The 18,798-nt window shown below is 42.5% G+C and overlaps 1 protein-coding gene across 1 annotated transcript; it reads right to left on the reverse strand.

The window, feature by feature from the left end:
• Nucleotides 1-5: 5 nt before the first annotated feature.
• Nucleotides 6-16,945, reverse strand: ECI2 (enoyl-CoA delta isomerase 2). Its single transcript, XM_084228085.1, has 9 exons — nt 16,808-16,945; nt 13,865-13,963; nt 13,446-13,631; nt 12,183-12,252; nt 8,727-8,829; nt 7,888-8,008; nt 2,292-2,381; nt 944-1,087; nt 6-302 (listed from the first exon to the last, which is right to left on the reverse strand). The coding sequence occupies exons 1-9, from the start codon at nt 16,928-16,930 to the stop codon at nt 147-149; spliced, it is 1,092 nt and encodes a 363-aa protein (XP_084084211.1). The 5' UTR covers nt 16,931-16,945; the 3' UTR covers nt 6-146.
• Between the last annotated feature and the right edge of the window lie 1,853 nt (nt 16,946-18,798).

An 18,798-nucleotide genomic window follows, 5' to 3' on the forward strand; every position in this document is an offset into this window, starting at 1 on the left:
GGCTCATATGAAAAATAATCATTGTACATGACACTTTAACACTGAAAAAAAGGCACAGTGAATTTATTTAATTCAAGTGTTGGAAATCCAAAATCATGGATGTATCACATCCCTCCCTCTGAAATGCTCGAATGCAGCGGGCTGTATCACAGCTTTGCTTTTTTAGATAAGAAGCCCATGACCGCGTTCATGCATTCATCTGATAACCATCTGTCCTGCAGGATGTTGCATTCATCAGCGTTAGTAGCATGTAGCTTTTCTTTCTCGTTCTTTCGAATGATCTCTTTTGAAATTCTCAGGGCCTGAAAGATCAAAACCACAGTGAGGTTGAAAGTTCCTCTAAGAGGAGTGGGGTGATTCTCTCCTTCTGGTTCCTGGTTCCCTGTTGTTCTCTTAGGCTTTTGGAAACCTTAAGATATATGTGTAAGATGAGGCAGTGAGTCTCAAACATTAATCACTCAGCACGCAAATCACTCAGCAGATGTGGGGCAGGGCTTGGGATGACACATTTTCAAAAAGCCCCAGATCGGTGTTAAAGCTTCTGGGTCTAGGACCACAGGCTGAGCAGCAAGAATATAAGAGTATCAGTCCCTGGCTATCCCATATGAAAACCAAAGTGCTGGACGGCGAGAATCTGAATGGCAACCCATCTGGCTTCTCATCTGGATTCAGGAATAAAAGTGTTTGGCACATGCCACTTACCATCCTTCTCAAATTTACCCCCCAAGAAAATTATCAGAGACATGAAATACCCATTTGATATGTTTTTTGAAAATCAGAATTTCTAACATTATTTTGGTTATTTTTAACCTCAAATTCAGATGTGCTTAAAGCCAACTAAGATATGCCATGACTTTTTTTTTTTTTTTTAATTATTTAGTGTCTTAAGGCAAATAAATTACTTCCACGGTTCCTACAAAGTAAAATGAAAATGAATACTAACGTTTGGGGGAAGTTTTGAAAAGGCCTTGAGCCTGGTCCAAACTTCTTTCTGGAAAGTGCTGTCAGGGAAAACCTGAGTCACGAGGCCCTGAGCACATGCTTCGCCTGCTGTGATCTTCTTCCCAAAAATAAGCATCTCTGCTGCCTGCAAGGAGAGGCAAGATGAATATATTAACTTCACTCAAGGTCCAGTTAACTTCTGAATCAACTTATTCCACCAGACAGAGGGCCGTTGACTTATGAGCTTGAGACTGCAGTATTTCCCCCTAAGGAGAAACTAGTGACCTCAATATTAGCAAGGATTTGCAAACAATATGCTGAGGCCGTGCATTCAGGCTCCCCAGAAGGTTCTTCAGGGGCTGCTTCTCTGTGTGTCGCTGGACAGGAAAGAGCAAGGAGCCCAGGGCAGAAATGTTAAAGTGGATGCTGACTGGATGGGCCATGGTGGCTGTGGTTTCTGTGTTATATGCTATAGTACTTACAAAGGAAAAAAGAACAAAAAGAAAAATCATGGCTTTGCAACCAACGCCAGGTAACCTTGACAAACCCTATCTTTCAAAATTCTCTTCCCTGAGAATTCTAAAATCAGAGGTGTAGTTCTGACAGTTTTCTTTACCTACACAAGTAACTCATATTATTTCTACTGGACACAAGGAAAGAGCAGACTAATATTCAGCTTCTCACAAAACTGAGGCCACCAGGTAGACATCCTTCTCTATATCTGCAATTTTTCTTCCAGAAAAGCAGACGACTTCAGAGGTAAATGCCTTAGAGTTGGTTCTACCTTAACTTTCAGTTAAAATGTGGTCAGGGGCTGTGACAGAATAATGGGACTGAAAAATACATATATTTGCAACAAAAACCTTAGAGTAATGAAAATGGGCTCAGTACTCACCTCCCTCCCTTTGGGATGTGAGGCCCTAGGGCCTCAAGCAGTGGATGCTACAGGATCATGTAAAGAACCCTGTGACTAGGGGTGCTGGTGGCAGTGACTTCCCCGGAGGACCCACATCGCTGGCACTTCCACGACTTGCACAGTAAGGCACTGTGATGTCACTTACATTGAAAGCTGCTCACCCATAATGCAATTAGCGTGGGGCTCTGAGCCCAGGGGACCAAGGGAGGCAGCCCCAATCCTTTGGTGGATGCCACACAGCACAGGCCAAGGCTGTTTGCAAAGGGGTATGGAGAGGGCAGCCAGCCTGGAGGGCAGTTCCTCACCCCTCCTACCAGGCCCACAGCGTGCCTCCTAGAGTTGGGGACCAAAAAATTCGTATCTCTCATCTGTTACGGGATTTACCTTTGGAATGGGACATGAATTGCTAACATTTTTAAGCTTCAAAAGTTACCTTGGCTGAGCCCATAATCTTTGGGAACGTGTAGGAGGAGCATCCTTCTGGAGTCTGGCCCAGGTGACTGAATGGAGTATGAAAGGTTGCCTGTTTGGAGAAAAAATAGAAAAGAAGATCATCTTTCTGTAGGTGATTTAAAAAGTCACTATCTGTCTATAGCCTCATTATACTGAATTGGAAAACTTATTTAAAAAAAGAGATCAGGATTACTTTGGTATTATACACACACAAAATCCACTCTTTTAACATGTGCATACAGTATATAGCCACCACCATAATTAGATAGAGACTGTGCCCATCACCCCATAGAGTTTTCTTGAGCTCCTCTGCACACAGTCCATTCTTCTCAACCCCAAGCCACCACTGATCTGTTTCTAGCTCTAGAGATACCTTCCAGAACATCCTATAAGTGGAATTATACATCATTAGCATCAGTCCTTTGCACACAGTGTTTGAGGGTCCCCATGTCTTGGCACATAGTTGTACATAGCCCTTATTTTTGGTTCAGATTCCATTGCATGGATATGTCATTATTTATTTTTTTAAAATTTTTGCATAGAAAATCTGGGGTGCAGGCCAGAGGTGTGGAGGGTGAGAAGATTCGCCGAAGACAGAGTGGGAGCAGAATAGGCACATCGACTAAAATACACTGCTAAGGGGAGCAGCTGGCGAGACAGGAGAGGTCTGCTGCACCATGTGCATAGCTCCCTGGCCGGGAATCGAACTCGTGCTGCAGTGGCTGCAGACTGCTTCATAATGCTGCGACTTAATCCCTTGTATCACCAGGGAGGCCCAATTTGTCTATTCATTGACCAGTTGAAGACATGGGTATTATTTCCAATATTCTGGTTACTATGAATAGGGTTGTTAATTCTCATGGGTAAATTTTTGTCTAGGAGTGGAAATGCTGGGTTATATGGTAAATGTATGACTTAACTTTACAAGAAGCTGCCAAACTTTTCCAGAGTGGTGTGCCATTTAATGTTCCTACCATAGTGCATGAGTCCACTGGTTGCTCATGCTCACTAAACCTTTCTTTTATCAGTCTTGTTAACCACATGAATCATTCTACTAGCTTTGTAGTGGTGTCTCACTGTGGTTTTTTTTTTTTAATTATGTATTTTTTTTTTAAGATTTATTTGTTTTTATTTATTTATACAAGCACTGGGTACAGTCCGAAGCGCGGGAGGGTGAGAGAATTCACCAGAGCCAGGGCGGGGAGCAGAGCAGGCAGAAGGACCGAAGTACACTGCTGAGGGGAGCAGCGGGCGGCAGGAGAGGTCTGCGCACCCTGTGGGACCCTCCTCCGGTGGCCGGGGAGCAGCCGGGGATCGAACCGGTGCCGCAGAGGCTGCGGGCAGCTTCGCAACCCAGCACTCAACTGCTGCACCACCAGGGAGGCCCTGTCTCACTGTGGTTTTAATTTGTATTTCCCTAGTGATTAATGATGATGAGCATCTTTTCATATATACTTATTAGCTATCTGCTTATTGGTGAAGTAACTGTCAGAAGACTTCTTTTTAAATTTTTTTTTTATTTATACAAGAACCGGGGTACAGGCCAGATGCACGGGAGGGTGAGAGGATTCACCAGAGACAGTGCAGGGAACAGAACAGGCAGACTGATGAAATACACTGCCGAGGAGAGCAGCAGGAGAGACAGGAGAGGTCTGCCGTGCCATGTGGGATTCTCGCTGGCTGGTGGGATTGAACCCGCGCTGCAGAGGCTGCAGACAGCTTCACTGTGCTGGGCTCAATCGTCTGCACCACCAGGGAGGCCCAACTGTCAGAATACTTTACCCACTATCTCTAAGTTAGATTAGTTGTCTTTTTATTATTGAGTTGTAGGTATTCTTTATATATTCTGGTTACAAATCATTTTCTTAATTGTGTTTTTAAGAGTTATTTGTGCTTTATTTTCTGTGGGCTACTTATTCCTCAGCATTTCTAATTTTTATATTAAGTTGCCAATCTACTGCTGTTTAGTGAAACATTAAAGAACACATCAGAGAGATAAGCTGTTATTGCATGAGTTGAAAAATGGTTTCTACAATCTGTCATTAGTCCAGGGATTTCGGTCCAGGGATTTTTTTGGGGTAACTTTACTAGAATCTAATTCCATATTGTTTATTTAGAATTAATTTTGGTGTGTGGTGCAAGGGGTTAAGTCTCAGCCCTATGAAGCTATCGGCAGCCACTATACCACGAGTTTGATCCCACATGGAACAGCAGACCTCTCCTGTCTTGCCCGCTGCTCCCTACTGTTGGCAGCCCGTCACCCTAAAGAGAGCCGGAGTCTTCTGAGAATACCTGTTTACTCTGCACATGGAGTTCTAGGATGTTAGAAGTTCTGCAAACAGAAGTGACTCCTGTTTTCTGAGGACGTAGTGGCTTGTGCACATGTTCCCTACTAACTAGAAAAACTTGTTTTCAGCAGTAACTTATTCATCTGTAGAAGCAAAAACCCAATTGTGTGTTATTTTCTTGTTCCTTTGTTCCTATCTTGAATAAAAGCTTGGGCTGGAAGAGTGAAAGGCAGAGCTGCTCTTGATGGCTCTCCCAAGCCTCCCCCCACTGCAAATTCATTTAGACTCCTAGTCTTCGTTAATGGCAAAGAACTTCATCGGCTGTCCTGTCTGCAGCACCCTTCAGCAGTGTATTTCAGTAGACCCGCCTGTTCTGCTCCCCATTCTGTCTCTGGTGAATCCTTTCACCCCCACTTCACTCTCCACACCTCTGGCCTGCACCCCATCTCTTATATGCATAAATAAATAATCTTTTTTTAAAAGAATTAATTTTGGTGTTTTTCTAGATTTAAGAAATATTTCTGAATTCCTTGAAAAATGAAAAGTTCTTATGAAAGGGAATTAATTTATAATCACCAATATGTAAACACCTTGGCTTCATTTTCTATAACCACACAGGATGTTCTTTTAAAATGAATTACTTGCTAGAAAATATAAATAGGCAATGTATGCGCCATATAAATCAAAAGAATAAAAATGTAAAAAGTTATAATGTCACGTCTCTTCTTTTCTTCCCAAGATAAAATGCTGAGAAGTCATGACCTAAAGACTGAAAGCAAGAAACTAAAAAAGAAAAACTAATGACAAAAAACACCAACCAAGGCCAAGGGGCCACAAACAGGTACAGACCAAGCTGACAAGGGCAGCATCTAACGTCCTTATAAATGTTACTGCGAACGGGCATCCAGCTGGTGGTCAGGCCCAGGGCAGAGGATCAGACTCTGGCATCAGACCACAGTGACTCTGGGAGTGCCTTAAATCTGTGCCAGTGTCCTCATCTGTAGTGTCGGGGTGAGAACCGGCTACTCCTGGGTGCAGGAAGTCTCTACACAGTGTGCATCAACAGAGCACCTAGTGTATCGTGAGCACTCAAATAGACATTTTTGATTTCCATGTTTTCCTTAACTGATAGAAGAAATGTACCATATGCTGACAGAGAAGCTAATAGGTACCATTTACCATTGCTAATTGGAAAGAATACCATGGTTATATGGAATCGATGTTAACCCACATATAATACGGTATTTATTCATGGAGTCAGATAAATCCTTTAGGATTTAATTGAGCCTATGAAATAAATGCCCCCTCAGAGGTTCTCCTATCTTTATCTTTGCCTGATTTTATACTGAAACTTGGTTTAAGTCTCTTGGGTGAGTTGTTAGCAGTGGTTGCTGTGTGTCAAACATTTTTACTTTGGGCTAAATCTCCTAGCATTGGGCCTCTCTGGTGGCACAGGCGGTTGAGCACAGCACTGTGTTCACCCTACCACACATCTGGCCTGTACCCCGGTTCTTATATGCATGAATAAATAAATCTTTAAAAAATAAAATAAATCTCCTAGCATTTAAATTACACACACACACACACACACACGAAGTATTTATATATACTAATTTCAATTTCAGTTCCAGTTTGTATCCTAAGATGGAAGTCCTAGAAATCTTACAGAGGATATATATGATAGTCATTTTGAAATCAGTGGGAGAATCAGGGCAAAATTCAAGTATATTTGCCCTCCAGGTACTAAAGAACAGGACTGACCCCTGCCCCAACCCTATCAAAGCAGGTGAATTAAGTGGTCATTTTACTAACAGAAAGTGACCAAAGACGAATGAATTCTGCTTTTCTGTTGACACATCCACCTATGACGACTAGCCCCTAGGATCTCTTTTTTTCCTTTAGGGGGACATTTTTATTTTTTTTTAGGGGGAAATTATTAATAAGAATTAGATCTACCAACATGCTCAACCTGGTGAAATGAAATCCAGTACAAGATGAACCAGCAAGTCAAGAACCCTCGAATATGATCCTATCAGTAGGGAAATACCTCTGAACAAAATCAGGATTCTCTTCAGTTGTAAAATGCAAGTGTTTGTCACAAACTTGTAGATCATCAAACTTTACCACTACTGAAAAATCTGATAACCCTAGAGGTGGCTATTAGCTCTACAGTAAAAGTTCCAGGGTACAAAGGGTTTAAGAGAAATGGTCAGCACATCTTTGCTTTTAAAGACAAAGATCAGAAATTGCCTTAGGGTCCGACTAGCCAGGGGTTGGTTAAATTAGAAAAGTTAAATCACTAGTGGTTAGCTTGTTATCTCTAAGTGGTAAGACAGTTAACCCAGTGGTAAGCCTGGTCTTCTCTGAGTGGTGATCTAAGGAGTGATTTTTAACTTTTCCTTATTTCTCAAGATTTTATTTTCTACTATGACATCTGTTACTACTCCATTAAGAATAATAACTACAGGGCCTCCCCGGTGGTGCAGCGGTTGAGCGCGGGGTTGCGAAGCTGCCCGCAGCCTCTGCAGCGCCGGTTTGATCCCCGGCTGCTCCCCGGCCACGGGAGGAGGGTCCCACATGGCACGCAGACCTCTCCTGCCGCCCGCTGCTCCCCTCAGCAGTGTACTTCGGTCCTTCTGCCTGCTCTGCTCCCCGCTCTGGCTCTGGTGAATTCTCTCACCCTCCCGCGCTTCGGACTGTACCCAGTGCTTGTATAAATAAATAAAAATAAATATTAAAAAAAAAAAAAGAATAATAACTACACTCTATCTCTCTCAGTGGTGAACACCAGGGTGAACTGAGTTGTGCAAATAAGCTCTCTGACGTTCAGTTTTCTTATCTGCAAAGGAAGGACTGAGAGTAGCTAACTTCATTCTAAAATTTTCAAAGCTAGAATTCATTTACTTGATAAAAAGTATCAAACAATCAACTGCACCAGCAAAGATGCTATTTTTCCTCCTGATAACAAGATTTCAAGGTCTCCTGACTATTTTAATGTGAAAACTGAATAAATGGTGTATCATCTGCTGAGACTATAGACCCAAAAGACTTAGGACAAAGTTTGAACCATATTGGTGTTTAGGAAAATCAAGCTAATAATGAAGAAAATATAAAATGAGTCAAATTAGTTAGACAAATTCTTTGGGAAAAATTTAAATTTACCCATTGTAACATAAGCCATAGGTAATCCATTTACAGTAGTAAAGGAAACAAAGAATTGCAAAGGAGAACTCACAAGATCTCACTTTCACTTGCACAACTTGATAATTTTGGGGGGGGCTGACTTACCCTGTCAGATGCATACACAATATCAAATAACCCAAGAAGAGTGACGGAGATTCCCACTGCTGGCCCATTGACCACGGCAATCAGAGGCTTAGGAAAATCTATAAAGCAGCTTACAAAGTCCCTGCAGAAATGGAAATAAAAAAGCACACATGGCTGAGCAGGCAAGTAGAAATAATGCACTCTGGTCTTGGCTGGGGTGTCTGCACACCCTCCCACCCCCCGGCTGCTCCACCTGCCCCCTTAAATATAAGTGTTAATGATTCATTTCCTATTCCAAGACTTTGAGACTTTGCTGACCTCCTCCGCCTCAACAGGAGAGGATTTTCTTACCCTACAGTCTCCTCTTAGCCTTCCATTTACATCTTACGCAGAGGAGCAGGTAAAAGAAATTAAAGTAATACAGTGAGTGTCCACCTACTGATGCAGTTTGGAGAAACACACTGTCCAAATTCACCCCTATTACACTGCCATAGAAGTATTTTATTTATTTAAAAGATTTATTTTATTTATTTATGCACAGAAGAGCTGGGGTACAGGCTAGAGTTGTGGGGGTGAGAGGATTCACCAGAGACAGAGTGGGGATCAGAACAGGCAGATCCACTGAAATACACTGCTGAGGGGAGCAGTGGGGAGACAGGAGAGGTCTGCTGCTCCATGGGTGGGTCACCTCCCTGGCTGGGGATAGAACTTGTACTACGGATAGCTTCAAAGTGCTGAGGCTTAACCCCTTGAGCCACCAGGGCGGCCCCATAGACCTTTTTATTTCACTTTTGCTCAACTCAACACCACTTTGATGACTAGGGAAGAGCCCTCTGGTATCAGAACAATGTCCCACTTACCTCAGTAAAATGGCACTATCTTTAGCTTTCTGTTCTACTCCACCAGGGGGAATGTCGGTGAAGTTACTCAGATCATTTCCACTACTGTAATAATCACCATTTCCTGTAAATAATATCAATGGAACAGGTGAATGTATATTCCCTCTATGATTACTGAATATTTGCTATGTGCCAGGCTCTATGGCAAGCACTGGAAAAACGTATAGTTCCTGCCCTCATTTACAGGCTGACAAATGTGCTTGACATTGATCTAAAAACACACAAATAAATGCAACAGTGATCCAAGACAGGTCTGTGATAATATGAGAATGAAAGGTGTTTTAATCAGAGCTTCTTCCCAAGGAGGGTACAACTGAAATGAGATCTGCAGGGCAGGTAAGGTGAGCTAGAAAAAGAGGGCTGGGAAGAAGGTTCTCACAGAGGGAAGAGCATGCACACAGGTGCTGGTGTCTGTGATGGGCTGAAAGAAGTGTCACTGCATCCAAGCAGAAAAAGTCAGGGGGACAAGCTGTAGACTGAGCACGGGCAGGACAGATGGTGGGATTTTGTTGAGCTGTTAGTTTCATTCTAAGAGCCACCGAAGGTGTGTTGCTTTAAAGTATTTATTTACATACAATAAGCTGGCCACTTTTTAAACTTAGTTTAATGGGTTTTGATCATTGTAAATACCTCAAAGGGTTGTTGTGAGAAAGTAAGCTTTGGAATTGAAGGATAGACTTTTCCAGAGAAGCAAAAGTTAAAGAAGTTCATCATCGCTAAACCAGCCTAAGAAGAAATGATAAAGGGACTTCTTTAAACTGAATAGAAAAGGTGCTAATTAGTAACAAGAAAGAATAAATCTCACTGTAAAAATATAGTAAAGTGGATTAATCATTTATAAAGTTAGTATGGAGTTTAAAAAACAGCCAGAAAACAAGTAATAAAATGGCCGTAAGTACACACTATACATAATTACTCTGAATGTGAATGGACTAAATTATCCAATCAAAAGACAGAGAGAGAGACTCAGTGGATAAAAACCAAGATCATCCTATATGCTGCCTATAACATATTTGCTTCAGATGTAAAGAGTGAAAGTGAAGGATTGAAAAAAGATATTCCATGTAAATGAAAGCCCCCCCCAAAAAAAAAACAAAAACAAAAAACCCAAACTGGGATAGCTCTAGTTATTTCAGAAAAAATAGACTTTAAAACAAAGTCTGTAATAAGAGACAAAGTAGGGTACTGGATGGTAAAGGGGTCAATCCACAAGAGACAAACATTTGTAAATATTCATTCAACATAGGAGCGTCTAAGTATATAAAGTATACATTAATAGACCTAAAAGGAGAAATAACAGTGAGGGACTTGAATATACCATTCGTGGTCAATGGGTAGAACATCTAGACAGCAAATCAATATGAAAACATTGGCCTTAAGCAATACATTAGACCAGGTAGACTTAATGTTCTATATCCAGAACATTCCATCTGAAAGCAATAGAATATACAATCTTCTCAAGTATGCATAGCACATTCTCCAGGATGGGTCATACCTTAGGTCACAAAACAAGTCTTAATAAATTAAAGAAGACTGAAGTCATAGCAAGTATCTTTTTTGACCACGATGGTATGAAACTAGAAACTGATTACAAGGAGAAAATTGGGAAATGCCAAGAGTAAAAGCTGACATCCATCAAGTACCCGCCCTGCCTCTCACCTGCACTACATCATGTCATCCTCCCAACCATTCAATGGGATTAGTAAGCACTGTCCTGTCCATATGGGAAGCAGAGGTTGCTCACGGTTAATAAGAAATGAAGTCAGGATTTTAACTCAAGTTGATCTGAGTCCTAAGCCTTAGCCTTAACCACCACACACGGCATCCCTTCCAAATCCAATGACTTTCATTTTTCATGTTCTCATCAACCTAGGTCCATAGCTATCCACAATATTTTCCAGTTATAACCATAATACTAATAAATTTTTTAGAGTTAAAAAATATATATTAAACATTTTCAATATTGTTGGTTTTTACAATTACAATTTTTAATACTTGTGCACTATATAATAAAGTGGATAGTCTATGATTTGTTTTATTATTCTATCATGGCAATGTTAGAATGTCTTCACAACTATATGTAATGCTGCAAAAACCTGCCTAACAACTCCCCTTTTCTTAGATAATCTTCCCAAAAAAATTCCCAGAAGTAGGATTCCTGTACCAAAAGATATGAACATTTTATATACTGCAAAATGCCCCATTCCTTACCTAGTTACACTTCTTTATTTTTAAAGATTGATTTATTTATGCATACAAGAACTGGGGTACAGGCCATAGGTGTGGGGAGGTGAGCGGATTCACCAGAGATAGAGTAGAGAGCAGAACAGGCAGACTGGCTGAAAATCACTGCTGAGGAGAGCAGTGGGCAAGTCAGAAATGTCTTCTGTGCCATATGGCTTGCTCCCTGGCTGGCTAGGGATCAAACTCGTGCTGCAGAGGCTTCCAGATAACTTCATAGTGCTGTGCTTAACCTCTTGCGCCACCAGGGAGGCCCTAGTTACACTTCTAATAGCTGTTTATACTGCTATCAGCAAGATATGAGACACTTCTACGTTAACCTTGTCAAAATTGGTTATAATTAAAAACTTTGCAAGTTTAGAGTACAAAATAGAATCTCATCATTCTAATAGAATCTCATCAATATATCTGTGATTATTAATCATTTTTTAATGATTTAAAAAATGCATTTTTTTTAAATTGTCTTCTACCTGGACTTTCTCATGTAAATTGTCAATTCATTTTTATTCACCACTGTATCTAACAGATCTTAGAAACTTTTTTTGGGTTTACAGTACTGTATTTTATTTAGGGGGACAGCTTGACTGCTCTTCAGATCTGTGTGATCACATCACCCTCTGCACCTAGGCACCTAGTTCTCCATTTTTTAAAAAAGATTTATTTATTTATGCATACAAGAACTGGGGTACAGGCCAGAGGTGTCAGGGGTGAAAGGATTCACCAAAGACAAGAGTAGGGAGTAGAACAGGCAGATCTACTGAAATACACTGCTGAGGGGAGCAGCGGGGGAAACAGGAGAGGTCTACTGCACCATGTGGGTAGCTCCCTGGCCGGGAATCCAACTCAGTGCTGAAGTGGCTGTGGATAGCTTCGTAGTCCTGTGTCTTAACCCCTTGCACCACAAGGGAAGTCCTATACTTGTTTTTTTAAGCAACATCATATAATATTAAATACCTTTCAGATATGTACCACTGATTTAGTACTTTTCTCACCAATTTGTATCTGCTTTTTAGACGATAAAGGTGTCAATCCTGTGTCTATCATATTTGCTACATATTTAAGAATAAAGAGTACTTCAGTCCTGGCAAAGATTTAGAGCTTTTTACTCAACTTCCTATCAAGCAGGGAGCCCCCCAAGACAGATATTTCATTAAATGGTCCAAGAAAATGTCTTACCTGTTAACACAGTTAAGGCTGAGTCATCCTTGCCAGCGGCCTGAAGTGCAAGCATAATTTCCTGATACATCTGCGGGGAGGAAGAGAGGAACAGGACAGGCTCTGAATGTGGCCACCACCACCTGGCAGACCCACTGCGTGACAGCCTGGGAGCCCATTCTCTGCTAAGTGCCAAACATCTGGGCTGCTTGTGTTGACACCACCAGAAGGGTTGCTATGCCACCCGAGCAGATTTTCACTCTTTTTCAATTAGTTGGAGTGTGCTGTGTCCCTACTACGTGTTCTGATGGGGGAACATACCCACTTTTACCCAAGAGTAAACCAAAGAGGCACTGAGCTCTTGGCATTCATAGAGGGGAAGCTCTAAAATAAGTGGCAAGTACAAAGTAGCAGGAAGCTCAGAGGAGGCGCTGAGACTTATCCAAAGAAAGTGAATGAGAGGTGATCAGTGACAGTGTCCCATGAAACAATGGTTCAGTTGGGACCTTAAGAGAGAGAGCCTAGGTGCCCAGGCAGGCTGGGAGGTATTCATGACCTGAGCTAAAAGGCGGGAATTTCCAGGACACGGTGATGGTATCCAAGGGCAGTATTTTAAATCAGCAACATCTCTGAAAATCTTGGTTGTGTGGCCACTATAACTCCTAGTGCATGTAAAACTGGTGTGATTTCTACCTTACTGAGATTTCAATGTGGGAAAATGAAAATAAAATTTTGAGCATCAACTGCTTTATTTATTAAGTGGCACGTGTCCAACTGCCTTAAGGCTATTGTAAGTTAGATGCACTTTCTGCTATAATGTAGATAACAGATCCAATGGAAGCGGGTTTCTCTCAAATTTTGCTCCCAGTTCAGCACCAAGCATCCACTTAATTCCCTATAATTTTTTTGCAGGGGGTAAGAGCTGAAGTGGTTATTTTTTATTATTGTTCTCGTTCAATGACAGAGCCAAAGTCTACAGTTGTCCTTGTGAAACAGCTCTGCTCTGTTTAATCTCTGATCTCTTTAAGATGCACTTCTTTCTACTTCTACTTATACAAAATAAAGCTCCATGCAAGGAGAACAGAGTCATTCTCAAGTATAAACCATGTGAAGATACTTTGGGGACCAGGGCCCAGGCATGCTCGGAGGTGGGAGGCTGGGAACGCACCTCTATCTAAATGTGTTCTTATGTATGCCTCATTTATATTCTTTTATTTGTGCTTCCCTCATCAGGAAAGCCACAGCCCCTCTGGCTCACATCTTCTAAACAATGAAAGCCCAAACCTTGGTGCTGATAGCGTTCTTCTTGGCCGGCCGATTCAACATTATCTTTGTGATGCCGTCCTCAGAGGTTACCACCAGGGATTCATATGCCCCTTGCTTACTCTCCGCGCCAGGTTTTACCTGGCTAGAGGACTCAGATGAGCTCAAATTGGACACCAAATCCACATAGTTCTGCCTGGCAGTTTCCTAAAGAGAAGATGACAACTAGTTTCAGCCCATGGTCAGCAAATAGGTATTTGAGAAACTTACGAGGCTGATACATAGCATCTTGCAATGAAGAAAGAATGGCCGTTCTGGTTCAATAGAGGTATGTCAAGATCCCGGACCTCTCCGTCTATAATGGCTTGACAAGGAGAAGCACCTAACTCATTTTAGGAGAACAGCAAGTCAAATAGGAGCAAGGTAACAAGCAGACTTACCTTGGGCAGGCTGCCAAGGCCATTCCATGCATCCCATTTGGCCTTATTGACAAAGTCCAACATACCAGGCTTGGGCACATTACAAGGGCCTTCCGTGGCCTGTGGAAAGGAGAGGGGTGGCTGTGGTCAGATACTCATGCAAAAAGGAACCATAAATAAATGCACAACTAGATGACCATGTCTGCCCTTCACCAAATACTTGGACAAGGTACAAAAATTGATGTGAACTTTCCTCTCTGAGGTTACTGCCAAAACATGCACAAACAACTGGAAAAAAGCCTGGAGACAAAATGTGCTATTGGCTATCAGTCCCTATATTTTTTACTGCCTGAATGTGAAAATGAAGCAAGAGAAGTGTTTTGGGGAAAGTCAAAATCCCGGAGCTCTCCATTTAGAATGGCTTGACAAGGAGAAGCACCTGACTCATTTTAGGAGAACAGCAAGTCAAATAGGAGCAAGGTAACAAGTACTTTCAGAAGTACTTAGTTCAGAAGTTTTCTATGGGTGATCACATATTTCATACACAATTGAAATATTCAAGAAACATTTGGAAACTCACAATAAATGCTGAAAGCCCAGTCAAAGGTTTAAAACAGCCCCACTCATTCAGTGGGGAATTTTCAGTAATGGAGTAACAAAACTGTTGCTGGGAAGCAGTCGTAGGGAGGGTCAGAGCCACTGGCCCTTCAAAAATATAACTGAAGGACATGCAAGCAGAAAGCAAAAAGCACCTAAATTTTGTTTGTTTCGGGTAGACTGAGTGTTTTGAGATGAATAAAATATCCTACTCGGCTGCTTTTCAGAAATGGCAATTTAAAACTCCACTTAGAGCCTCCCTGGTGGCGCAAGGGTTAAGATGCAATCTATGAAGCAATCCGCAGTCACTGCAGCATGAGTTCGATTACTGGCCAGCCGGGGAGCAACCCACATGGCACAGCAGACCTCTCCTGACTCACCCCTCCTCCCCTCAGCGGTGTATTTTGGTCAATCTGCCTGTTCTGTTTCCCACTCTGTCTCTGGTGAATCCTCTCACCTCCCCACCCACACCTCTGAACTGTGCCCTAGCTCTTGTATGCATAGATAAATAAATCTTAAAAAAAATAAAAAATAAAAAAAAATAAAAAGAACCCTCCACTTTTAATGACCCTATTCAAAAAAAATTTTTTTTTAAGATTTTTTTTTTTATACAAGTACCGGGGTAAAGGCCAGATATGCGGGAGGGTGAGAGGATTCACCAGAGACAGAGCAGGGAACAGAACAGGCAGAATGATGAAACACACTGCTGAGGGGAGCAGTGGGCGAGGCAGGAAAGGTCTGCTGCACCATGTGGGTTTCTCCCTGGCTGGCCAGGGATTGAACCTGCGCTGCAGAGGCTGCGGACAGCTTCACGGTGCGGCGCTTAACTGCTTGCGCCATCAGGGAAGGCCCAAGATTTCCCCTACTTCTGATGCCAGGTGCAAAGGTGGGGACTCCTGAGCCCATCCTCAGGTTCAATAATCTGCTAGAATGACTTGCAGGGCACCCTGGGCACTATTACACTCATAGTAGTTAAGGTTTAGTGGGAAAAGGATACAACTTAACATCAGTGAGGAGGAGACACATGCTGGGGAGTCTGGGGAAGTACCCCCTACTATCCCCTCCATCAGTCAGGACAACCCATATCCTCAGAACTGACTGAACACACACACAGGATGGGTCCACTGGGGGAGCTCACTCAAGCCGCGGTGTTCATCAGGGGCTCCATCCTGCAGGTATGACTGATTGTGGAAGCGAGAGGCCCCACCCCAGGTCACCCTGTGACTCTGCTGCGCCAGTCCCACTCTAAATCACACCACCAGACTACTTGGGTAAACAATAACACTTCTATGGCACTTGGTAGTTCAGGGGCCTAGAGATCAGAGCAAAGGTCAGGCCTTTTTTATGGGCAAAGTTAAATTCTTAACTCTTTCCACACCCACACGAAAGTAAGAGACTCATACCAATCAGAGGAATAGAGAGAAAGCACACAGGAGCCCAGAAGAACTGACTTCACAAGGGAAATTTATGGACGTTGGAAGTTTAAAATTTAAGTTTTAAAATTTTTGTTATAAAAAATTTTCAGACATACCAAAAGCAGACTAATATAAAGGATTTTCCGTACTCATCAGCCATGATTAACAACTTTTTTTTTTTTTTTGGCCATTGTTGCTTCACCCATCCTCTTCTTTTTTTGTTCAATTATCTTAGTGATTCCCAAACACCATTCTAGTTTGGTGCGCATTGTAAGAAAAATTAGTACGCATATTTAGTACGCATTGTAAGAAAAATCAACATTTTCTTATGAAAACATGACACTGTCAGCACTAACTCCTCCTTGGGATCCAATATTTCATGTCCAAATTTCCCCAATTGTCTGAAAAAGTCTCCATTTATTCTAATCAGCACTCAGCAAGTTCTACATATTTGGTTGGGATATCTTTTAAATCTTTTACTCTGGAGTGATTCTGGGGGATTACTTTTTTGTCTTAGCAGTACAGGTTTCCCCTTTTATCCAAAAGTGGTGTTCCTCTGAAAACTTTCATAAGCCAAAATGGTATAAAGCAAAAAGATAATTACCTTTCATTTATACAGAAACATTTCTGGGCATGAACAGACTATTCCTACCTGTCATACCAAGTAACACACAAAACCCACAATAACACACATAGTGAAGTAGCACTGACATGATAAATACACAGCTGTGTCACACAGCTCCTGAAGAAGTGGCAGAAGGCACTTTTGAGAAAGGGGAGACAAGTGTATTTCAAAGTCTAATGTACCGAAATGCTCCTGGAGACACTTCAGAGGAAAGGCAGCAACACAAACCTAAAAATATTCAAGTCGGATTTTAAGCACCCAGCATAACTATTTGAGAAGCCATCTGCTCAAAAGGTCTTTAAATTCTACTAGGCCTCAGACACTTACCTGCTTATAGAGTGCATAGAGTTTTAGCTTCACTTCATTTCCTGGATCTTTCTTTAAAAGCTTCACCTGATTCATTGCATTTTCAAAGTCCACCTGACTGGCTCTCATTGCTGTTCCACTCATGTGCAGCGGGAATGCCTGGGAACAGGTGACCTGCACAGGACTGCAAACAGGCAGACTGGTTTGTCACTGTTCAGTCCTTGCACAACCAAATGCTGTGTTCCTCTCTAAATATCTTCTCTAAACTTGCCCTGCTGCTCCCCCCAAGCTGGCTGCAAATGGTTTGAGGTTGCCAAGATGATTCCCAGAAAACAGCAGAGGACAACTGGAGCAATTTTCCAATGACAATCCAACATGGTATTTGGAGCAACTCAAATACAGATAAAAGCAGGTGCAAATTTTGCCAGAAGCAAAATTCTTCTATCTGCTTGAAAAGCACAGTTAGAAATAAGCATGAGATAGAGACTAAGGGAGTGAAATGCACAGAAAGAATTTAAGTCAATTGTGCCCCAAGGTCCAGAACAGCCTTAGCATTCACCTATTAACAAAGTATAAATTCTTTTTTTTTTAAGTTTTTTTTTTTTAAGATTTATTTATTATGCATACAAGAGCTGGGATACAGGCCAGAGATGTGGGGGGTGAGAGGATTCACCAGAGACAGAGTGGGGAGTGGAACAGGCACACAGACTGAAATACACTGCTGAGGGGAGCAGCAGGTAAGATAGGAGAGGTCTGCTGCGCCATGTGGGTAGTTCCCTGGCCTGCCGTGGACGGAACTCATGCTGCAGAGGCTGCACATTGCTTCTTAGTGCGTTGCTTAACCCCAAGTATAAATTCTTAACAGTCAATTCTATGCTCTCTACTCAGCAAAACGTGTGCCCCAACATTCCACACAGGTGGGAGAAGGGGTGAAGATACAGGAAGTGCTCAAAAGGACAGGTGAGCAGTTGCAGGGCTTACAGAGAACCCCTTCTTTCTTGGGATTGGGACCAATGGGGGCCGGGAGTGGGGGAGTGCTGGGGGGGTGAGGGCAGGACCGGGAAATGTACCTGCTGTGGACGCTGTGAAGTTGGGCTGAGCAGAATAGCCCCTGCTCCCACAGGATGTTAAACCAGCCAGGCAGCAACAGAGCAGAAACAAAGTCCAGCTAAGTTTTTAAGCACACACAGTAAGCAGAGGGGGCAGGGAAAGTTCAACTGAAGCCACAAGGAAAAAATAAGTGTTCACGAGGACGACCCTGAATCATAACGTTTAAAGGCATCCGAGATTGGGCCTCCCCGGTGGCGCAGCGGTTGAGCGCTGGGTTGCGAAGCTGCCCGCGGCCTCTGCAGCGCCGGTTCGATCCCCGGTTGCTCCCTGGCCACCTGAGGAGGGTCCCACATGGCACGCAGATCTCTCCTGCCGCCCGCTGCTCCCCTCAGCAGTGTACCTCGGCCCCTCTGCCTGCTCTGCTCCCCGCTCTGGTGAATTCTCTCACCCTCCCGCGCTTCTGACTGTACCCAGTGCATGTATAAACAAACAAACAAACAAATAAATAAAGCATGCCTCTATAAAAAATAAAATAAAATAAATTTAAAGGCATCCGAGATTGAAATAGTTAGAAATAAAGCCTAAATCTAATAAATATATCACCGCTACTGCACTCAGGCAAGTTTCAGAGCATGATGAACGCTACAGCAAATCTTGAAATGACCAGTGTGTAATTCGACAATTTTCAGTCTTTCAAAAACTTTTCGATTAAATTATCCAGTGGAGAATCTGCCTCTTACGTGAATTTCGCCCTTGGCCAGTCCCAAGTAGAAAACAAAAGGAAAAACGTTAATGCCTTAAAGTGCCGGGTCCCACAAAACCTGGTGCAAACATATAAAAAAACTTAGTTTTTTATCTGACACAACACGACCGCTAGACACACAACACCGGAAAGGCGCCACCACGCTCCGGGGCTGCTCGTTCCCAGCGCACAGTCTCGTTTCGGGGCTTCAGACCTTGGA

The sequence above is a fragment of the Talpa europaea genome (genome assembly GCF_964194135.1).
Source record: "Talpa europaea genome assembly, chromosome: 2".
Classification (NCBI taxonomy): Eukaryota; Metazoa; Chordata; class Mammalia; order Eulipotyphla; family Talpidae; genus Talpa; species Talpa europaea.

What these genes read in the sequence shown, in the direction of transcription:
- ECI2 (XM_084228085.1), bottom strand. Translation starts at nt 16,930, where the DNA reads ATGAGTGGAACAGCAATGAGAGCCAGTCAGGTGGACTTTGAAAATGCA. An exon ending in AGCCTTAACTGTGTTAACAG is followed by an intron (nt 8,830 to 12,182) that starts GTAAGACATTTT and finishes TATTATTTACAG; the next exon opens with GAAATGGTGATTATTACAGT. An exon ending in TTTCAAAACTTCCCCCAAAC is followed by an intron (nt 303 to 943) that starts GTTAGTATTCAT and finishes TTGATCTTTCAG; the next exon opens with GCCCTGAGAATTTCAAAAGA.